The 23,268-nt window shown below is 35.3% G+C and overlaps 1 protein-coding gene across 8 annotated transcripts in view; it reads left to right on the forward strand.

Moving 5' to 3' along the window:
- Positions 1 to 23,268, forward strand: part of LOC109042410 (uncharacterized) — a 116,418-nt gene that overhangs the window by 47,537 nt on the left and 45,613 nt on the right. For 3 of the 8 annotated variants that reach the window (XM_072301519.1, XM_072301514.1, XM_072301518.1), the window contains exons 2-16: positions 4,692 to 4,874; positions 5,931 to 6,071; positions 7,595 to 7,630; positions 9,213 to 9,395; positions 10,358 to 10,501; positions 11,036 to 11,218; positions 12,071 to 12,202; positions 12,934 to 13,116; positions 14,560 to 14,691; positions 15,108 to 15,290; positions 16,634 to 16,765; positions 17,666 to 17,848; positions 18,693 to 18,824; positions 19,842 to 19,916; positions 21,934 to 22,122. In XM_072301519.1, the coding sequence (XP_072157620.1) occupies positions 5,939 to 6,071; positions 7,595 to 7,630; positions 9,213 to 9,395; positions 10,358 to 10,501; positions 11,036 to 11,218; positions 12,071 to 12,202; positions 12,934 to 13,116; positions 14,560 to 14,691; positions 15,108 to 15,290; positions 16,634 to 16,765; positions 17,666 to 17,848; positions 18,693 to 18,824; positions 19,842 to 19,916; positions 21,934 to 22,122 (2,020 nt within the window). In that variant the 5' untranslated portion in view covers positions 4,692 to 4,874; positions 5,931 to 5,938. The remainder of the gene's footprint in view (positions 1 to 4,691; positions 4,875 to 5,930; positions 6,072 to 7,594; positions 7,631 to 9,212; positions 9,396 to 10,357; positions 10,502 to 11,035; positions 11,219 to 12,070; positions 12,203 to 12,933; positions 13,117 to 14,559; positions 14,692 to 15,107; positions 15,291 to 16,633; positions 16,766 to 17,665; positions 17,849 to 18,692; positions 18,825 to 19,841; positions 19,917 to 21,933; positions 22,123 to 23,268) is intronic. The other 5 variants (XM_072301516.1, XM_072301515.1, XM_072301517.1 and 2 more) reach the window with 5 other exon arrangements.

Here is a 23,268-nt window from a genome sequence, read left to right on the forward strand (position 1 = left end):
ATGCAACATCTCCATTCTCCTTGCAAAGATAGGGAGCAAATACATTTACAGGGTTGCCACTTTGTTTGCGGGGACTCCAAAACTGAAGAGTCTGTCTTGAAAATAATGAAGTATAGAATGTCGTGATTTTCTATATTTACAGCTTTAATCAAAATTATTATCGTGATAATTACTATAATAGAGACGTATTCAATGATAATTAATCTTTTCATAATATTTATCTTTGAAACTAGATAGATTATTACTATTAATAAGATGGTTGTGATTATTTCTTCTATTTAATCCCAGTCAAATGAACTTATGCCGATATAAATTTTCTTGTTTTCCCCCCCAAAGATGACGAATGACTTTCCCGCGAAATCTGGAGAGAAGAGTAAGGCCAAAAGTTTAAAAATGGTGTGTGACCTTGACCTTGATCTTAACTTTGACCCTGAAGCCGACTCGATACGGTTCAGCGAACTTTAATCAAGTGCAAATGCATGCCACACGCTTGCAGATGGCTTCATTTGTCCATGTCTAATGATTCTATCACTCTGTTCAGGGGAGAAGAAAACACCTCTAAAATTGTTGTTAACTTCCAGCTTAAGATATCTGGACACCTACTTTGATAGTCCCATCACTGGAATTGAGTATTTAGATTTCCTTTTGAGCTTGTTGCATATTATGTTTCTCATGACCCGTTTTCAATATCGGTGGTAAAATTGCAGGAACGCGTATTTCGGTTTGCGAATTTGTAGACTGCAGACTTCCAAGCTGTCATACTTTATTTTTCAAGTGGAAAAATTCTCAACGTCAGTTTTGAAAACGTATTTCCGTTTTCCTTTGCGTATCGTGTGAAAATCCCAAGCAATAGTGTTGCTTTCGTTGCCCGTTCATAAAATAAAATGGAAACGGAGGTTTTAAAACTCCGCCAATGAGACGCGCCGATTTGACTCACGATACGCGCAGAAGTACGCAAGGAATCATGTGTGGAATCGGAAGTAAATTTTTTAATATAAATATTCCCTAGTTCTCTAGAAAAATCATATTTCGTCGATAGATATTTCAGACATTTGGCAACGTCTCAATGTTCTTACGGTGATCTTCCTAATTCTGGTGGTAGAGCGAGCTAGACAAGCATGTTGAGGTCCATCTTTGAGGATGCGACTATTTTAACGCGTAGGTCACGTTTTTGCCTGAACGATCAATTGAAGGCGCACTTCCTGTCGCTCACTTAATTAGTGAACCTCGCTCGGCGTGTAACTCAAAACGCTGCCCACTTTTATCTCGGTGATAAGACTAGAACAGCTCTCGCGAGGGTTCAAAGAGCAGAAGGCCGCCTATGATTGCGTGCATGATGAATCTGCAGCACTTAGGAATAAAGTAATCTCTCTCTATAACGAGAGCTTTAGGGACCGGCTGATTTCCTCGCTATAGAGAGGTTCTCTCCATAACGACTGTTCACCAGGGGAGTATATATGGGAGGATAATATATGGAGTTAACGTAGGAAGTTTAAGGGACGGACCGATTCCCTCGCTACTGAAAGGTATGGTTATAACGATAGTCGTTTTAGAAATAGACTACTGTGTCAATATCAAATACACTGAAAAAAAAACGAAAAATTATCGAGATATTATTTTGATTTACAGCGTCGTTTCTTGTCGACGAAATTTGTTTTGTTTTTTTGCTGGTTTTTTTTTCTGTTAAAGCCGTGTGGGTTTTACTTGAAGTCAGTTTTTTTTTAGTTAAAGAAACGTTGTTTTGCCATCGTTTTTTAAAACTTAAACTAAACGATAGAAAAATGACGCTCTTTTTTAGTTGAAAATGCTGACGTTGAGTTGAATCCGCACGGATTTAACAAAAAAAAAAAAAAAAAACCCTAATGTCGACGAGAAATAACGCTTTAAGTCAAAATAATACCTCAAGAAAATTTATCGGCTGTATTCAAGAATTTGCCGGGTCGGGTTTGGAAAAGGAATATCCCCCTCCCCCTTCCCTTTCTATAATTATGTGACAATACTACGTGACTTATTGCGTAAAATGGGGTGATCAAACTGAGAGTCAAAAATTCGAAATGTAGGAGCACCCAAAGGAGCTGATGTTCACAGCGTGTAAATAAGCAGAAGAAAAGTAGTCAGATCTCAGGTCATTTTTGGTATAAATGACAGTAATCCATACAGAGTGTGCAAAAACTTAATGGTAGTACCAAGTTGAAAAGCGTTGACTTAAAATAATCGCGCCAAACACAGTGCGGTCGGCGCCGAACGCGTACTAGCGCCTACAAGACTGCAGGAATACTTCACGCATTGCGCGTTTTTGACGGACCGCTTATCAGCGCCTACGAGACTGCACGAATACCTCACGCATTGCGCGTTTCCCCACGGTGCGCGCTTTAATCGTTGAGCGCTCGGAATTCCTTGGTGCCGGACCTACCGCGGTGAACACCATTTCCTAGTGAAGCACACAGCGAGTCTTCAATCTTAAGATCGAGGAATTGTGAAGATTTTGCGCCCCGGAATGGTGCCTTAGTCTTAAGGCCTAGACACACACGGCGATTAATCCCCGCGATTGAAAGACGGAAGCCAATGGAGAGCCTTGATTTCGATCCATTGACGTCGATATATCGAAATCTAGGCTCTCCAGTGGCTTTCGTCTTTCACTCGCGGCGATTAATCGCCGTGTGTATCTAAGCCTTAAGCTGAAGAAAATTAATTTAATTTTACTTTGTGAACAGACCCACCTAAAAGAGTGTTCAGCCAAAGCGAACTTGAAGCGTTCACTTTTCGGCAATTATGTGTCGGCCCGTCGCCGCGTCGGCTCGGCATCCCTGGTGAACGTGTGAAAAGCTGGGTAGTTGCACGTCGCGCGCCGCGCGTTCAATGGCCTTTGGGCGTGCGTCTGGGGTCCCAGGCCTCTTGAGTCGCTAAAAACGAAGTCATTTTCACTCCGCACTTCGCTCTCAGTTCGCACGACGGTGAGTATTTGCGCATGCGCGAGATGCGCGCTTGAGTCTCTTAAAAGAAGCGAGACGCTCGTAGTTCGCTTTCATTCCTTACTCCTAAAGGCGTCTCTCGGATAAACTTGGCATCGATGGACATTTTAGACGGCGCTCTTGCCAAACTCTCGAATTTTCAAGGCGTCAGTGTGTATGTACTGCCATGCTAAGGAAGAACGCCGTATGAACATTCGGGAGTTGCCAAATTTCCCCAGATAATACACGTACTTTTGAGGAAAGTTAAGTATATTTTTCCTTTAAATTTTCTGACGATTTAGATGAAATTGCGGAAAAAATTGTCTGAAAAATTAGAAGAAAAATATTATGCAACTTTCCCAATTAATTCGTATTTAATTGAAGCAAATTTGGCAACGCCTGAAGGTTCATTCGGCGTTTTTCCTTGGCACGGCAGTGTAGAAGCGTTTTGACGATAGATCGGCAAGGGGCGCTCGTCTGCCATCAGTCGAATGTGTAGAGCTGCCAAACGTGGGGCGTCTACGGCACGTCCATTCTCATTTTGGTTCTTGCCTTTGCTTCAATTCATTCATAGGCGCCAAATCCTTTCGTCATTTGTCGATTTGATAATCGTTGTCGTCTGGTTATTTTTACACATGATGTTCATGTTTGATGAGGTACCCTGGCAAAAGTTAGAAACTCATGGGTGTCCACGAGATCATCTTTAATTAAAGATCCAAATAAAGATATCTTCTTTGTCATCCATGAAAATCTGTCAATTTTCGTTTTCTCTCTCCAAAAATTACACAGCCGAACCTGCCATTTACATTACAATCAGAGCATTCAAGCCTTCTCCTCTTTGTCATCACAATTATTGACGGTTTTAAAAAAAGAATGCGGATATTGTTTGTACCATCAACACTACTGTTTTCCATGGAGTCTCGTTTTTACGCACTACTCATCAAGAAAAAAGTACGAATTATCAATATGGTTCAATTTACTTTTTAAATTATCTAGGGTTGTCCGGGGGAGGGGGGCGGGGGCGGGATGTTATTGACCCAAGTCTCCAAAGACTGCCTTACTATGGGTGAGTAACTTGAACGCACAAGTACAAAAGTTAACGCTTTGTAATACGCTCCTCTTCTGTCCGGTTCGCGGTTTCTGTGGATCAGTTCCCAGTGCTCTCAACGCGATAGGGAAGAGTTTCCGTCAATCTCCAATGCAATGAACCTCTTTCACGTGAATCATATCTGTTTAAATGTACGCTGATTCTCAAAGAGAGATATTTCGGGATCAAAAACGACAGTTTATTTTTTCGCAAGAGAGGGGAAAAGAGAGAAGAGGGAAATTTTTATTGTTTGAATAATTCCAAATTATTAGAACACGGAGAACGTTTCAAAAGGTAAATGAGATTGTTTCGAAGTAGATTTATCATGGTTTTACTTTCTGTAGTGTTTTGTTCATCATCCAAGTAATTTTTTTTTTTTTATTTTAGAGACTTTCACTTCAATGTTCGATTTATGATCAACTTGGGATTAAACTTTTAAGAACAATCACAAGTTTTCCTCCGAAAAAATTGAATATTAATTTGGCAAATTTGTCGTACTCCCATTCCATGACGCGTGCTTGTTGTCCGTAAATCTATCTAAAAAACTGGGTGATTCACAATGCCCTTTTTTCTTTTTTTTTTTGACTGTGTCATTTACATTTCTTCTGAAGTCCTAGGATTTTTACCAAGAGTGAACTTTGTTTGAATTTCAGATGCGAGAAGTTGCCTGACGTGCGACAAAGTGCTAGCAGAATTGGAACAGATTGATGATGACACGGACACATTCGGCGTGGATTTCGTCAAAATCAACGATAAGCGGCTGGCCAAACACTATGGAATCAAAAACTTCCCTGCTCTCACCTACTTCAGGGATAAAAAACCCATCATCTACGAAGGTTGGATTTTCATGTTTCTTTTCATGAAGAGTGGCATATTAGGATTCTTACTTTTTCATTATCACTCAGATTCAGTTGGTATCAATGTAGAACATTTCCTTGGGTCACCCAGATTTCTGTGAGAGTCGCCCTGAGTAGTTCTCATGGGCGGAAAAGTTTCCTTTCTCATGAATGAACGACATGCCAGTGGCGTGGCGTGCTTTGCGATATATCGATAGATCTGTGATTCGAACCTATGGAAAAGGATCGATTAACAAGGTGTTCGCTGCGAACACCTTAATAATCGATTCTTTATCATAGCTTCAAATGGAGAAATATCGATAATCGATCATTTACGCCACGCCACTACATGGATCGGCAAAAGAATAAGTCAGCGTCTGAGTGAATTACTCAGTGAATAATATTACTATGTGGATTGGTGCTAGTCAGTTAGAATACCCTTTTTATTCAGTGAGGCAGTTATTGTCTTCTTTTTTTTAATATATATATATTTACCTTTATCTTGCAGCTTTTTGAGATTTTTTTACTAGTTTAGTAGTTTTTTTTTTTGTAGTTCACGAATAATCGACGCGATTCCGAAAGGAATGAGTCAGCGCGTAAGTGAGGTCACCATTTTTCACGACAATGTAATTGTGGAAATGCTGCTCAGGCAGTCGTCACATCGCTGTCCACATAAGACAGCGCGCTTTTTCATATTTCTCGCACTTGAAAGAGCGCGTTGATCAATTCCCCTCGCTGAAAGTATTACGTTTGGTAGTTTCTTTCTTAAAAAATGACGCATTTGATAGTTTCTTTCCCGGAAATGCCTTCTGCTTTCTGCGTTCAAATTTCCTTTTTCAATTATCCTCTTATTTTCTTCGCGATCGGCTGATCGAGCAATTTCTGCACCCCTGTTAAGGTCGGTGGTAGTTTCAATCGGTCCACATGAATACGTAGAAACTAAATTTTTAAACTACCCAAGCATGAATTCATTTACCGTGTGAACATTAGGAGCTTTTGCTGTTGTCAATTTTTGAGACTAGCTGTTTCTAAAACTTGACGTTATTATTTCAATAGGAGATCTTATGGACGAGGAAAATGTCCTCGACTTCCTCACAAGTCTTGAAGCAATGGATTTGCCGGACAGGATAGAAGAAGTCAACGCAAGAATTTTAGGAAAAATTATCGAAGATACCGAATTTGTAGCAGTTCTTTTCTGTAAGTAGTGTGAATAGCTTACAGGCCGAATAACTGTTACTGCTAATCATGTCAATATGATTATGCACCAGTGTGCATTTGAAGGCACATCTATGTCCTTTTTCCCGATACTTTAGTACCTAAAGTATTATAGTTCACCAGATGTTTTTTAATTATTGTGCTTCAATAACTTATTTTTATCATTTTCTCTTCGTGTACTGTCTTTCAGTAATTTTTCAAAATCGTTCAATTTATTCCAAAATTTTTTTTTTTGCGTAGGCTTGTTTGTTTTTATTTTTCATCACTCTCAACTTTTACATCTCAACTTTTTAGAACGTGTTATTCTCATATTTCAATATGCTGCTCTAACTGCTGCTTCTGAGGGTTTTATTTTTTTTTTTTTAAACAACTAAAACTCTGATATTTATCAATTGCTAAGGGTAGGCTGAATGAAAGAATACTAAGAGTCCAGGAGCGACTTATTGTAAAATGGACAGTTGGTAGTTAAATGAATATTTTCACTGCGATATAAAGTTTTCAATCAGTAGACTTTTGAATATAAACCTATCAGTTTTTATGATTTAATCATGTCTTTCATGTCAGTTAACATAGCTTTGAGTGTGTCACTAACAAACTCTCTGAAGAAAATAAAAATTGAAATCATTCAGGTTTACTTAACAGTGATTCTACGAAACGATTGAATACAAAGTTTATTGATGATGACGTCCACTAAGTTCCGGACTTGTTTCTGACATGTAGTATGCGGTCTACATGTTCTCATATGTGTATTTACTTATATTAAGTTTCTATTGCTCTTTTACTCATTTTCAAATTTTGTTGCCAATTTCATGGTGCTTTTTTTTCATTTTAATTGTTTTTATTCAATTCAAGTAGCATAAATTTATTTTTTAGCTTGGTTTAAGTTTCTGGGACGATCAAAAATGACTTGAACCAAGATGATCTTTCAGCTTTTTAGATTATCTAGAGTTCAGCTTTTTTCTAATCATGTACAATTTTTAGCTGTGAATGGGACAGTAAGATATTTCGTTTATTCTGACAGCAGAGGAGGAATAGTTGCATCCTTTCCCTTTAATGTTCATGAAAAGTTTGAGAAAGCTCATTCCTGATTTTGCTCACTACTACGGTTGTAGTCCCGAGTCCCGTTTAAGAAATAATCTGAAAAATTAAATTGCTTGATTCTTTCTCTGTTTTCTTTTTTTTATGTTTTTTTTTCTAAAACGTTTCTGATTTAATTTTGGGCCAAGAAATGAAAGCCTTGAAGCAGTGTCATCGAAGTGAGGCTATTGTTTCCTCTCAAGTGTAAACACTTTTTTTCTTTTTCTTTTTTTTCTGAACTTATGAAGAACAGCAATGTTAAGAATTTCAATTCATATTTTGTATCCTTCATTGGAACAAAAACAACAGTAATCCAGATTTTCAAAGTTATCTGGTTGAACTAAACGAAACATCTTACTCTGGACTAATGCAGTGTTTTTCATTTGTTTGTTTGTATATACTTAATTAGTATATTGACTTTTAAATAGGTCCGAACCAGGAAACATGCTCTCCAAGCAACTCCAGTAAGTATTCCAAAAACCTGTCAACAGTGTACTGTTCTTTTCTTGGCTACTCTGTTGCCCTTCAAGCTCTGTCTTTGTCTGAATCTATCACTCACTCTGTCTCGTCATTTTGTTTGTCCCCTGCCTCCTTCCAAAAAGATAGCTTTTTCCTGATTATGGAGTATCTTCCTTTATTTTTCTTTCATTTGTATCTGAAATATACATTTCCAAGAATCCAGAAAAACACTTCAGTTGAATTCTCAAACAATTTCTCTTCCAAATACATGTAAATAGGCATGGATTTTAAAAATTAAATTTTCCCCTTATTTTTTACTATTGATAAATATTTATGATAAATGGCTATATTATTCCTTGAAAAATGTATGAAATAGTTTCTCTAGAGAAAATAATTTGGCAAATTAAGTTGTGTTTAGAAGCTGAAAAGCTCCCGGAGCAATGATTACATCACACTTTAAAGCAATCAGTGGATCTTAACTTATTCTTTGATCATGGTCTATTTTGCTTACCTATCTGCAATTGTTTTTCTTCTAAAAAGAATAGCTACACATTTAAGATTTTTAAATCCATTTTCTTCTGCTCCTCTTCCAGTGATTCCTAAACATCTTCGCCTTCTCATAAAAAAACAAAAGTCAGTCAGTGAAGTAAAATGAAGTATTTTCTTTCTGCATCCCATCTTTGTCCTCCTATTTGATGACTCGCTTTCCCTGTCTTTTTTTAGCCATGTGATGTTGATACTTCACTCTAATTTATTTCAAAATTATTTGTTTGCTTTGGCATTGCCCGCATTCAGTCCCAGCACTCTTGCTCTATGTTACTTCTGTTTTTAAATTCTTTCATGTACTTCTTAATTTTTCAACAATTTCCAACACTCTTCGATCTCGTTTAAAATAATTTTTACTCTCTTCATAAGAATACTTACGTGTTCCATGAATCTATGTCTTAGTCTCTATTGTATTGTCACTATGTTTAACTTACGTCTGCACATCTATCTATCTTCTCTTTTTGCTTCTATTTCTCATCTCTGAATTCCTCTCAATACTTCCTAAGTATGCTACACATTTAATGAAGCTCCTTTAAATAAAAAGGATGAAGTCAAATACATTTCAATCAGGAAGTCAGTTTATTTGCTCAACAATAATGGATTTTTTAAATTTTCATTATTTAATCAGAAGAATAATTATGTAAAAGTAATCATCTAAAGTGAACGTGAAGCGTCAACACAGCATCAACATCATGCATGTTTAGAAACTTCAGATATAAAATTCAGTGGAAAATTGGGTAGTGTGTGAATCAACCATAAAGGATAAAATTCCATTAACTCAAAGCAGTCTCCCTTTCAGCACCCTTAGGGAAGTGAAGGAGAGTCCTGAATCTGAAACTCAAGGTTTTCATCAGAACTGTGACGTTGATTCTAATAAATAGAAGAACAGTTATTCAGCTTCAATGTCTCATAATTTAAATATTTTTCTGGTTCTCTTATTCCCCTCAACAGTTTTTTGAAACAAATATAAATTTTCTAAATTTACATCTTTGCCTTTTTTTACCTGTTCATCAAGCTTGACAGTGATTTTTTTTTGTTTAGACAAACCAAACTGCAAGAAATGTGCAAAGGCATTACAGGAACTGGAAAATATTGATGATGAAGCTGATCAACTAGGAATTGGATTTGTTAAAATAGCCGATGAAGCTCTTGCAGAAGAATACAACTTAGGAGAACTACCAAAACTTGTGTACTACAGGCATCAAATTCCCATCATTTATGACCGTAAGACATTTTTTACAAGTTCAATTGGTTCATGAACCAATAATATATTTTTTTTTGTTCCTAGTGAACCATAAAGTTCAAATAATGGAGAGTTGGCACAAAAAATGGTATTAGTTCATCTAAATGTCCTTCAAAAGCTGGGATTGCAGTATTTTTTACAACTATTTTTTGTCTTATGGAAATGTGTAGAAAAATGTATGTAAAAGTGAGAGAAAGTACCGCCTTGTGATGTCATTAGGTAGCCCTCCTCATTTAAATGCATGTATTTTAGGAGCAGGTTAATTATTGAAAGATTAAAGCAGCCTGATAAGACATCTGATTCGAATTATGTTTCATGTCTAAGATAGTGCCTTGTATTTTCGTGTCGTGCTGACATAGTTTCAATGATCAGGGCGTTGATAAGGTTACTTTGTTATGTCTCCTTCAATAATTGTTCAATTCAGAAACCAAAGGTATCCTAAATCTCAGTTCACTCATAGTACCCGCACTCAAACATGAAATCAATCAAATATTAGATACCTGCAAATTATGAAGCTTACAGTAGAATATGTTCAAGTGAATATTGGAGCCATCCCCTCAAATTTACTTTGATGATAAATTCATTCTTTAGTGAATGGCTGAAAATATCAAATTTAATTGTTTTAATAAGGTGAAAAGGCGACTGCAAGAGGGTCAATTAGACCAGTACCTATGATAATAGTCAAGTGTGTCACCTACGCAGCTAATTACCAGCAGAATTGTCATCCTGAACATTTTTTGAAAGCATATAAACATATTTCAAGTTGAAAATTCAAATAAGAATTTAATGTCTCTCCCAATATTTATTCCATGTTTTTCTTCTTCTGTACAATGTTTTCATGTTGTTGTTAGTTTCGGCCTTAGATGCTAAAGCACCGCTTTAAAATAAAATTATTTTACTACTACTACTACTCACCTGTAACATAAGTGATGTGTGATTTCAGATGAATTAACTCGAGAAGAAGATGTGCTTGAGTGGTTAGTTCAAAATAAATCCACAGGAGATGAAGACGATGTCATTGAAGATGTAACAGCAAAAACTTTGAACACACTCATCGGCTCAATTGATAATCTAGTCGTGTTTTTCTGTAAGTATTTCTTTTCTCTTATAGGCAAGTATTTTTAGATTGCTCCAATTTTAATAATTTTCTCTTTGTAATCAATTAATTTCTATAAAAATAATTTTTTACAATCAACATTTTTCTCTCTTCAGTGTTTGTTTCTTAAAACTTTAATATTCAATACAGAGTACATACATATAAGTCGCTTTACAGCACTCCCTTGCGCTCTACGACTCCTAACCTCCACTGCTCTCTTTCAAACCACAAATCTTGGGGGATTGAGCACCTTAACATTTCCGCTTCAATCCCTTCCCTCCAACCTTTCATTGGGCGCCCTCTGCGTCTTCTCCCAGGAGGAACCCAGTCAAGGACCTTCTTCGGCAACCTGTCTCCTGCCATTCTCTGGACATGACCATACCAAATGAGTTGTTTTGTCATAACGTCATGCACGATGGTCTGTTTGGCATCCATGACAATCCATAATCAATACAGAGTTTATTACAAAATTGTCATGTGCGTAGACCGAGCAATTTTCTATTGAAACATTTGTTTATTTTCTAGATGACAACGATGATGAAGATTCAATGCAGGTCTTGGCAGAGCTGGAAAATATTGATGATGATTGTGACAAACATGGGATTCAGTTCGTCAAAATTGATGATGATAAAGTTGCCAGTGAATATGGCATTGACTCATTACCTGCGATAGTCTATTTTGAAAAGCAGATTCCAAATGTATTTGATGGTATGTCTCAAAACTCAATTACAAGCCTCAATATACTGTGACGTACTGTGTGTGTGTATATCTAAGGACACTCCAAATGTAACAAATGTGTGTATCAAATCCCACACAAAACTGTGTGAAAGTTTTGAATGTGATTTTGTATGACGTTCACTGTTGGATCTCCTGTATGCTATCGTTTACAAACCATTTTTAGTAGTCCTAATTTGAAAGTGCGGGTCCCTGCGCAGCCTTTGTTTGTGAGGTCCCCAAGCAGGATAAGTTTGACAATGCTTTTGGATGGCCTGCACTATGGTGATTATTTGTTATACTTCTTGATGGGCTCTGGAAAGACGTTTGGAGTGAATAGAAAAAAAGTCATTCCCAGGGCAATCAGCCAAGTTTCCTGCTATTTCTTTAGTATGGCTTCAGTATGTTCTTCAGTCTTCTTCTTTAATTCTATGTCATTCACAGTAAAGAAAGAGAACACCTGAAAATGAAAAATATTGACGACAGTTAAAGTTTTTAATGACTATTAAAGTTTGAAGGTGAAGATTGGTCATCACATGAAAAATTGGTGAAGTGGGTGTTACTTTGGGTATTGTTTTTTGCATTTGTCAGAAAGATTATTCATCATGTTTTTTAGTCTTGAAATTCTGAGCTGATGCTTTTAGTATCCATTCTTTCTGTTTTAAAGACTCTTACAAATCAAAAATTGGAAAGTTATCATCCTGTTCCACTGTACGTTTTTTACTCATTCCAAAAGTTTTGCCAGTTGAGTTGAAGGTACCTATTTCATGAATTTGTCACATTTGTTTTGTTTGTCTATTGAGTCAACTTTTTATTCAAACAGTTTCCCATGTGTTCATTGTTTAGGGGACATTGATAATGAGAACGAAATCTTGGAATGGTTGGTCAGCCAGCTGGAAAAGGATGAAATCGAGGATGTTACAGATGAAATGCTGGATAAACTCATCAAAGAAGGGAAAACATTGGCTGTTTTATTCTGTGAGTTATTTATTTCCCTCCAAGGAATTTAATGTATGTAATACTTATTATCTAAAAGCAGAGTTATCTAAGAGAGTTTTTCTGGATCAGTAAGGATTGGACCTTAACTGGTTACAGAAATATCTATCCGATTACTTAAATTCATATGTATGTTATGAATGAAGACATGTTGAGGTCAGTTTTTATTATTTGTGGTATAAAAGAGACGCAATAATCAACGTCTGCTTTTCTGTATCCACTATCTTTTTTAGCTGGGAAATTTTTAAGTTAGTCAATTTTCGATTTTTCCCACAGCTCCGGAGAAACATCTCTGTATCCCTACCTTCATAAATAAAACCTTTATGTGTAACTGTCTAAGAGGAAAAGGACCTTAATCCACGAAAACTCAAAGTCGAGTCATTGATGCCAGAGTATAGAGAAGTGTTTTACGGTCATTCTGAGATGATAATGAACACCTAAATTTGTATAATCAAACCAGAGTTAATGCGGTTTGAAGTTAGCAGCTCAAAAAACGTACGAGAAGAAACTAAAAAGCATTTTCCTGAACATTTTGTGAGTATGATCTTCATAATCTAGGAGAAATTACAGTAAATTTCAAGGGGTCACGTTATATTTTTTCACAAAAAGTCACGAAACAGTTCTGATCTTGCCATCTTGGTGAATGTCTTTAATTTTCACAATCTTTAAAATTTTGCTGTTCACATTCTAAATTAAAGGTTCCTTCTTTTCAGATGATAATAACGACCGCAAATCTCAGCGAGTATTGAACGAACTCGAAAATATTGATGATGAATGTGATGCAATTGGTGTGGTCTTTGTGAAAATGGACAACCCAGATGAAGCCAAGGAGTATGGAATTGAGAAAATTCCAGCTCTCATGTACTTTGAAAAAGGCATTCCAACTACCTATGACGGTATGCTCCTCCCTTTTTTAAATAGTTGTTTTCAGTGGATGTTCGATTTTTCTTAAGTGATGACAGATTTAAATCTCAAATTGCCTTATCCCCTCAATCTATGCAGATGTTCCGCACATTTAAGGTGAATCTATAGGAGGGGTAAGCAAACATCAAAGTATCAAACAAAATAGAATCAACTTTTACTCCAAATGAAGGAACAGTTCAAGAATGAAGATCCACAGATGAAACTAGAAGTCGTGTTTTTAGACCTTTTGTTAAAACATTGGTCTCACTTTCACTTTGGATTATTAGTTTGAAGAAGGATCCATTTTGCCTTTAAGCACATTTTAGCTGTTTATTTCCTAAAATTCCTTGAAATAAAGTTAAAAATATCTAAATGGGAAAATAAACCATTCAATTTGACTATTCAAAAGCATTTTCCTGTATCCAGATACTTTAGCTTTATTTTAGGGGAAATTAATTAGATTTTTTAGGAAGCATCAGGTGAAATGTGCCTTCAAGCGCAATAAATCTGTCTATTGCTAAAATTTTGAATTGAAACATTTATTTTACAGTACTTTCTTTGATATCTCAATGATAGTTCACCTCTGGTGTAGATACACCTCATTACATCTTTTGCAAAAGTATTTGCAGTTCCTTTAATTATTCTCAAATATTAATTTAAATTTTGTTAAACTTATAATTAAGTTGACAGTAGGCACCTGCCATTCTTTCTTAAACAAGACCTTTAATGCCTCATGTCCCGCTTCTAAATATATTATTTTATTATCATCAAATAGTATGTAACACATGTAGGTATTTACAGTAATAATTTATCTTAACATCAAATGTAATTAGAGGGAACAGCAACCCTGAAATCGAAAATGAGATTGTATTAAAAATTGAAGCAAGAAGGTATAAGAAGGAAAATGGCTCTGTCCTGAATGAAAAATTCGCAAAATCGGCAGAGAGATGAAAGATTGTAAGTCTGACTGGTTACATTATGCGCTCCTGGTACGACTGCGGTTCAAACGCACACAACTCAAAGTCTGGCGCGTTTGCTGGCAGGCGCAGCGAAGTCGCCTGAATAGTCACCCCTAAGCAAAAAAAAGAGTCGGCCAGGAACGAGCGAGATCAGGGCAAACTAATTACTTGTCTAACACTGTAACACCTAATTTCTAGCTTCATCTCTTGTATGAAAGCCTGTAGCTCAACTGATTCGTGGACTATTTCTGTAGTGTTTTAAAAGCTTTCTTCTGTCTTTTAAATGTGCTAAGGTTCAATTTATTAGATTCCTAGGGAAAGATGGCAGCAGTTTAAACAATTCAGAAAATCCACTTAAGAGGAAGATTCCTGTAGGTAGAAGAAACATATTCATACTTTCTTTGTTATTTTATGAATTATGAAACTTAATGAATTGTCAAAAGTCCCTTCATTAACTGCTTTGGTTTCTTTCCACAGGAAATTTGGAGGATGAACAAAAGGTGTTGGAATGGCTCGATCATCAACAGAACGATGATCATATCGAAGATGTCACGGATGAAATGCTTGATATGTTGATCTCAAAAATGCCGCATGTGGCAGTTTTGTTTTGTAATTATGCTATTTTCATATTTAATACCATTGATGGTCCTAGAATTTCTGAATGATTTCAATTGTCTGGTTTTTCTCTTTCATTTGCTCCATCCTTAAAATTAGAGAAGGATGCAGAGAAAATATGAAAGAAACTGTACGCACTAATGCAGCTTAATACAGTAACAGCTAATCCTAAACATGCTTTAATTGTGCTTTCAGTGTATGTAAAAACATCTGGAGAAAATAACTTTTTTAAAATTTTAATCAGCAAAATTTATCATCAAAAATTTTGAAACGATTTTTTTCTGAATAACAAATGTCATCATTCCTCATCGTTTCTATTATGTATATATGTACTTTTAAAAATATTTTCAGGTGTATTTTCATTGTATTTTTAATCTCTAACATATTTTGCAATATTTCATGTTTTACAGATGACAAAGACCAGAAGAAAAGTCAAAAAGTTTTGACTGAACTCGAAAATATCGATGATGAGTGTGATAATAATAATATTGCATTCGTCAAAATCGACAACAAGAAAGAGGCATTGGAGTATGGTATTGAAACAATGCCTTGTCTAGTATACTTCGAAAGGAGGATTCCTCATATATATGAAGGTATTCTTTATGTTCTATTAATTCTGTAAATTATTTGATCAACCTGAGCATTAACGCTGTCTCATAATCTGTTTTTGGAACTAATAATGTATCAAACATTTAAAAGACTCGAATTAAAGCGATCGTGAAGATTTACAAAGTAAAAACCAAATTTCCGCTAATTCTTAGGCAAAGACGAAAACTGTCTCGATCAAAATGCTCAGTTGCCTCAAAGAATCAATGTGTACAATTTTATACCAGCAATGGACCCTACAACAAAACGGCCAAATCGGCCGAAACATGGAATCCTACGATTTTCTCAGGGATGAAAGAGGGTCTTCCCGGACATTCAAAACTGGTCATATTTTTTGCCTAACCCCCAGGGAAAAGGGGGGGATGGGGGGGTCAAAATCAAAAACTTTAAAGTAGCATAACTTCTCAACGATTTGTCATAGAAAGATGATTTTGGTGTCAAAATATCCAGAAAAATAAGAGCTTTCAGAATATAGGTATGAAATCAATAAAATTTTAAATTTTGACTCACTTTTGGGGGAATTATACAAGGTCCCCCTTTCGTAAATTTTCGTTTTTCGATATTTTCGATTGTTTGGTTCGCACGGAGCAAAACAAAAACAATCCCAAATGAAAGTAAAGGGCTTAAGGTTTAAAACAAGCCCAAGTTCATCTTGGGGAAATGATTAGAAGCGGAGCTTTGAGTCTTCAAAGATGATGTGGCGCGGGGTAACCTTGTATGTTCCGAGTCTCAAGGTCACCTGCGCCCCCCGGATTGCCCGCAGGTCACAAGTTTTTGTGTTTTTATGCTTCTGTAGGTCGTTTTTAATGTAAATCATTCAATAAAGATAGAATAATCGGAATTTTTTAATTTTATGGGAGGAGTGAGAGGGGGCTTAGAGTATCAACCATTAAGTTCATCATACGTCATTAAACTTATATTGCAACTTATTGTAATTTGTGCTACTTGGGTAACATTTTCCAAACTTGTGACTCTTACTTTTCTCAGTTTCAGTGCAGTCTGTTTTTGAATCGTATTATTTTTAATCAAATGGTAGCCTGCCAAAATACCCGTATCAAAAACTATGCCTTTTGGGAAAAGACAAACATTTGTTTTCCATGTCCATTCCTGAAAAAATTCTGCAAGTTTTTTTTAAAATATATTTTGTGTCAATTTTTGTCGTAAATTTATTTTTGTTCTTCTGTACTTAAACAGAACAACCCCAAATGACTGCTCAGAAAAAAAAACCAAAAATGGCTTTTGATCTTTTAATGTTATCATTCAAGCACTATCAATCATGCAAAGTCGAAACCAGCAAGTGTTTTCAATGTTCTTCTCCCATTATTTTCAGGTGACCTTCTGCGAGAGGATGAGCTGCTCAGTTGGTTGATTCATCAGAAGAGGCATAGTGAAATCCCAGAAGTAACAGATGAAATCATGGAGAAGCTGATTGAAACAGTTCCCTATCTTGCTGTCTTATTCTGTAAGCCACTTTACTATTTAGTCAACCAATGTTACCATGGCCATTTTCCAATGGGCTTTGATTAGCATTCTTATTTCTTATAGGGCTCATCAGAAAATAGAAACATTGACTAATTATTTCGTGGAACTTTTTTTCCCTCTTCTTGTTAATATATGAAGTTTATACTCAATTTATGGCAGAAAAACTCAGATTTTCTTTCTAGAGCATAGGCTACAACAGGTAATTGAATACTTTCGATGCCAAGGATGTCTCAAAAGCCGTGTCACCAACCATCGTACAAACGAATAAATAAAACCAGCAAATTGTGGGTTGTAAGAGATTCAAGATCATTTGGTTAGCTTTCAAACACAACTTCATTGAGCTCATTTGGTCAATAATCCACTGAGTCAAAGCTATTTCTAGGCAATGTAAGGAAAAATGTAAAATTGTAGGCAATGTAGGCAAATAAGCTAAACAAGGTCATGTTAGAAAGTCAATGAAATATTCTTTAAGCTCTTATAACTCGGATTTTGTTAGCTTAATTAGTTAGTTCACACGAGGTTTGGTGACAAACCTTTCTGGACACGCGTTGTATAAAATGTGAGTAGTGTTGCCTTACAAAAAACATTCTTATTTCGAAAAGTTGTTTTGCTGTTAATCTCTTTCACCTTTTTGGTCTTTTCCACCGAGTATACAAATGCCAAGTTCAGCCTGATTCTAGTTTAACAGTTTTTTAAAAGAGCTGTAGATTGAAAGATACCTGGATGGATTTACAAATAGGTAGATAGACAAATAGATCAATAGTCTAAGTTTTTTAAAATTTTAAATAAGATGAATACAAGTTATTCAAAATTCGAATGATTTTTGAATGGACATATGTGGTGAAGTGTTTTCACTCATGAATTGAAATCAATTTTACAGATGATAAAGACGACAAACAAGATATTCGGGTTTTGAATGAGCTAGAAAACATTGACGATGACCTTGATAAAGAGGATATTGTAATTGTGCGACTTGACAATCAAGCAGAAGCAAAGGAATTGGGAATTGATCATCTACCCGCTCTTGTCTACTTTGAGGACAAAATCCCTTGCATTTATGAAGGTATAGTTTAGTTTTTTTAAGTTCTCATTTTTTAAAACAGTAGCTTTAAGGAATTTTCACAATTCAGTTTGAATCTTGCATCTAAATCCTAACTTGTACATGTCACTGAATTTTTTCTCCCAAATAGACTCAAACATTATGGAAGCGTTGTCACATTCCTTGCTGCTAAGCATCCACAGCAACGTTTTTTAAAAGTGTTAACGAAACTTTTGTGCGGAACAAATTTACCTTTTCCCATTAAAGCAATAGAAAGGCTACCTTCATTCCGATGAAGAAATGCATGCCAAATGACCTCACTGGAAACAATTCTGCAACCTTCACATGGTAATGGGTTGAGTTATCCTTTTTGTGACAAAGTCTCAACAAGCACAGCACATGTACCTTTTGGCAAGCCTTTACATGGTAGCATTGAGTCAAGCTTATGGCAGTATAGATTCCAAAAATCCTTTCCCCAACAACACTGTAAAAACCTTGCAACGCTAAGGAGGGATGACAACTGGTGTATCGGACAGAGACATAGAAGTTTCATTACTAGTTAAATGCTCACAGCATACACTCCTCAGAAAGGCTCCTGTAAGGATTCCCCAGGAGGTATTCTTGCCATGCTTTTGGTAGCAAAGTTTTAATAACTTCAACTCCAAGTCCTCTCTGAAATGGTCCTTTCAGCAACACTGACGCAAAGCCTTTCAACTTTTATATATTCCTCCCAAAATTATCCATTGAAACTTGAATTTGCCTTAAATTATATTTTCCCTAAAATTCTGGTATCTCACAAATACCTGAAAAAATTAGAATTACTATCATTGTCATTGTTTTTTCTCATGTTGCTAACTTATTCCTCTAGGTGAACTGTTGAATGAAGATGAAGTTCTTCAGTGGCTCATTGAGCAAAAAAAATCTGCAACTATTGAGGAAGTTACGGATGAAATTCTGCAAGACTTGATCGATGAACATGAGTATGTTGTTGTGTACTTCAGTAAGTATCCTTTCATTTTCTGTCATTCACCTCCAAGCATTAGCTGATCAGTCCATTTTAATCCACGACCCACAACATTAAGTAGCTTATCGAACCATTCGCTTCTTCATTCAATTTTTGGTTATTTTAGAACTTTACTCTCGGCAATTTTTTTCCTGTCTTCCTTCTCTCCAGAAATTTCCTTATCCCAAGAACCAGACCGCAGAATTTCAGGTAGAACACTCTTGAGCTTACTATTTTTGGAGGTATTTTGCTCCAAAGAAATTACCAATTCAGTATTTTCAATAAACCTATAACCACATTACCGGCAGGAAAAAACATCATGAATCACCTCTCTTATAGTTGTGGATTTTTTGAGTATCTTTGAAACAATTTATTTTACAAGTTAAAGTGGATATCATTTAAGTTTTAGTCAGTCAACATCACTCAGCAACTAAATGTTTGCTTTGATCTTTTTTATGGAGCGGATTTAGCTAACCTGCTTTGAACACTTATCTTTTTTTTTTCATAAATTCTCCTACAGATGATTGTGCTAAAGTCTGAATGTAACAAAAATCTTAAGATAAGCTATGCAGAGCTCACAACCACCTATTTGCTAATTAATGACTCATATTCAATTTATCACCCAAGTTGTAGGATTTATAAGAGCTTGTTTTTTTAAAACACCTAATTGTAGTGGAATTTTTTATTTTGTAAAAGAAATTAACATAATTTTCTTTTCAATTTACCTTTACAAAAACTACAAATAAGTTTAGAATTGTCTGCCTTAACAAATGTGCTTTTACATGTGCTACTAAGTGCTTTTAGTGGTGCCACAGAATTACATTCTTCATGCCATTTAACCACAAAAATGTCTAGTTGTCAGCACACAATTTTTCTGCTTGGTAATTAGCACTAGTCTCTGTATTGTCGCGTTATACAGAAGACTCTGAATTATATGAACAATTTTATCGGAGTTTGGTATTTTTGTCTGTATAGTTTGGCAAGTCTGTTGATGCATTTGTGTTGTTTATGTAGGAAGGCGGGATCGACTTTGGTCACTATCTACAGCGCAAGAATTAAGTGGGCCATCATTCTTAAAAAAAGCTCAAAGTGAGTCTTGAATGACTCAGTAACAACTGTCAGAATGAACATATTTGTTGCCATATTCTGTACCTACGTATTCAGTAATCAACATCTAACTTGTTGTTTTTGTATATACGATTAATGTGCTTTTACACTAACCAATTGTAGGAATGTTTTTTCACCAAAATTTGCAAACTCAACTTTTAAAAGTGAACAACTCCAAAGATGATGATCTCATTAAGTTCGATAATTTTGATTGTCATTTTGACTTTGAAGCCGGTTTTAAAATATTTATTTGAAGTCTACATAGCATCCTATTGTCAAGGGTTACTTATTTGGCAAAGGGAATATAGTTCCTTTTATTAAATACCGTCTCTACCATAAAGTTTTTGCAAAAACTAAAGATGTGTACATGCATAATGACCAAGCCCTATCTCTCAAATATATGTTTCAATTTTTTCGATGTTTTTCACATCCAATTTCAAGTAATATAATTTCTTTATTTCTCTTGGGGATTGGACTAATTAGCTCTAATTCAATTAGTTAAATTCCTTATTGCTTTAATTCGATTTACACCATTAATGTGGTAGCAGAAGTCCGTAACAGATTTGAGGAATTTAAAGTCAACTTTTATCATAATTAAGTTTTGAAAGTGAAAGTTTCTTTTAGAAGCTTTTGTAATGTATTAATCTCTTTTATCTTGAGATTATTTTATCAGAAGCTTAATGGTACTTTTTACCATGTTAAAAAATTTTGTTCCAAATTATTCTAAAGTTACCAAAATTTATTTGTCTCTCATGATGCCCATGAAATTTCAAGCAACAGGCCTCACGTGATAAATTAAGAGGGTTTCATCAAAAAGACTGATGGGTAAACATTTAAACAACTAAACCCCCCACCCCCTCTCGGTTCAAAAGCCGAGTCGTTTTTCAAACTAAGCCACAAAACGAAGAAGTAGTAGAATGCAGGTGTAACAGTAGATAATTTAAACATGAAATGTTGAATTACATTCTCTATAATTGCATGAAATTAATCTGAGTTGTCTAAAACTGTGTATGTATACAGGGTAGGAATAAACATTTAATGCATTCATACATTTTTAACAGGCTTGTTTTAAGCACTTTCTCTAATCGCAAAAATTGCTTCACTTGCACACAGCTTCTTATCTCACACTCTCAGATTTTATTTGCTCAATGTTTTATTTTACACAATTTTAATTCAGGCGATAAAATAATTGGCCACCTCCTTGCCATTCATTAAAGTTCCCGTGAATGTTGTCATTTGGTACCACTTAAAGAATGCTGAAGTTTGTCACAGCATTGAAGTGGAACCAGTTAGTTGTTCAACATCCTCCTTTTCATTCATGCCGCATTTTCTTCATACCAATTCCTCTTTTTTCTTCCCTTGCGTATCCTTCTTATCATTTTTCTCTTTTTGATTTTTCCTCTTTTATCCTGTAAAAAGCAAGTAAATAATTTTTTGTCAATTGGTAATCTGTATACATTTTTTTATTCGTCTAATATCTTGATTAGTATAATTTTTTTTTTTTGGCCCCAAAAATTCATCAGCCATTTTTTTTAACAAATTTTTTTATTAGTTTTTTTTTAATGATAGAATCAGTTTTTTTTGTCCACTGAGAGCTAGATGCTCACAGAGGAATAGCAGTAAGATATAAATGACAATAATCATGAAATTAGTACTGTAGCTGCAGAAGGAGCTTAAAATTCCCTTTTCTGTAGATACATATTTTCTTGTCTATCTTTCTATTTTCGCTTCCTCTCTTTATTTGTGCATACTTCCTAACTGTAAAAAAAAGAAGAAAAAAAAAAACAGGAAAATGAAGACCATTTAAATATATTTCAGACTTTCTCACAAACCTTTTCTTTCAAGACGTTTATTTCATCATTGAATCTGTTATCTTATAATTTTCTGGGGATGACAATCTCTTCATTGTGAATAATTGAGTCAAAATGGTGTTTATCACTGACTGGAGGTTTTCATGACCGTATGTTATTGACTTTAATATTTGTCCTTTTTTTTTCAGGTGGACGATGTGAGAAAGGTGAAGAGTGCAACAATGTTCTTGAAGAACTAGAAAATATTGATGATGAATTAGATGAAAGTGGAATAATTTTTGTTTCCACAGAAGATGTTATCATTGCTAAGAAACATGGAATAAGAAATTACCCAGCCTTAGCATTCTTTAGAAATAAAGAGCCACTTATCTACAGAGGTAAACTATTTTCAGTAATTTGGGAAGTTGGAAGGAGTTGATTCCTCGAGTGTTGAGAGCATTTTTTTTTTTTTTTTTTTTTTTTTTTTTTTAAAAAAGGTCATTAGTGCAGCAATAATCATCTCTCATTCCTTATTTGACTGTTCTTGTATTAACATTCTTTGCAGTATCATGGTAATACATAATCCTCAAAAAAATGTTAGTCTAATCTTTCTTGATCATTTATCGGTGGAGGGGATAGAAAGTAATCCAAGCACTGGTTTTTACAAAAGTTTGAAACTAATGTTCTATGCTACCTTCTCATATCTGTCTTTGAATTTTATTCTCTGATCTTTGAATTCAATCGTTCTGATGATACATTGAAGCTGCTTATATAAGCCTCAAAAGAGACTAGAGACATCAGTATTATAAGCTTTCTGACCACCAAATTTGTATTTTTTGTCACAGTTCGTTCTACCGTTCTATAAAGCCAATTTTCATGCTTTTTGCGGCTATTGGCAGGTGATAATCTGTAGATGAGTCAGCTTTATTTAGATTAATTAAAAGGGACCATCAAAGTAGGTCTTAGAGGGCGCCAAATGTCCCTTGAGGGTTAGGCCTCGTAGCGGTCAGGGGCATACCCCCTAGTGTGATATAGAGACCGAAGCTAAGAAATGTAAAAAGTTAAGTTCGGAGATCAATGCTATTTTTCTCCCCATGATGTTAGTTCGTTGGTTTATCAGTTTTGATTGGCCTAGCTCCACTGTCCGGTTAAAGTGCCATTACCAAAAAACTAATGGTGATTAATTAGCAACTTTTTGAGTATTTCATTGGCTCACTGATAAGTGATGAGTGATGGATCAAGCAGTTGGCAAAAAATCGTTTGCAAACTAAATTAAGTTTGCTACACCAATTGCTCAACACCTGGGTCATTCGTCATCATTACATCAATATAAGCAGTGACTTCTAAAGATAACTTGTACAGTGCATGGAAGATAGCAATGCAGGCCCTCCAAATTATATTGTCTCTGACCTTCAAACGCAAAGCAGTTGTAATTTGTCAAAACTATGCCTCAGGTAGATTTTGTATCAGGATTTATCTAGAATATAAGAAAATATAGTTGAAATCGTTGAAGGAAATGAGGAATTCTGATGTTTGTGCCCTTT

Source organism: Bemisia tabaci, chromosome 6 (genome assembly GCF_918797505.1).
Source record: "Bemisia tabaci chromosome 6, PGI_BMITA_v3".
Taxonomy (NCBI): Eukaryota; Metazoa; Arthropoda; class Insecta; order Hemiptera; family Aleyrodidae; genus Bemisia; species Bemisia tabaci.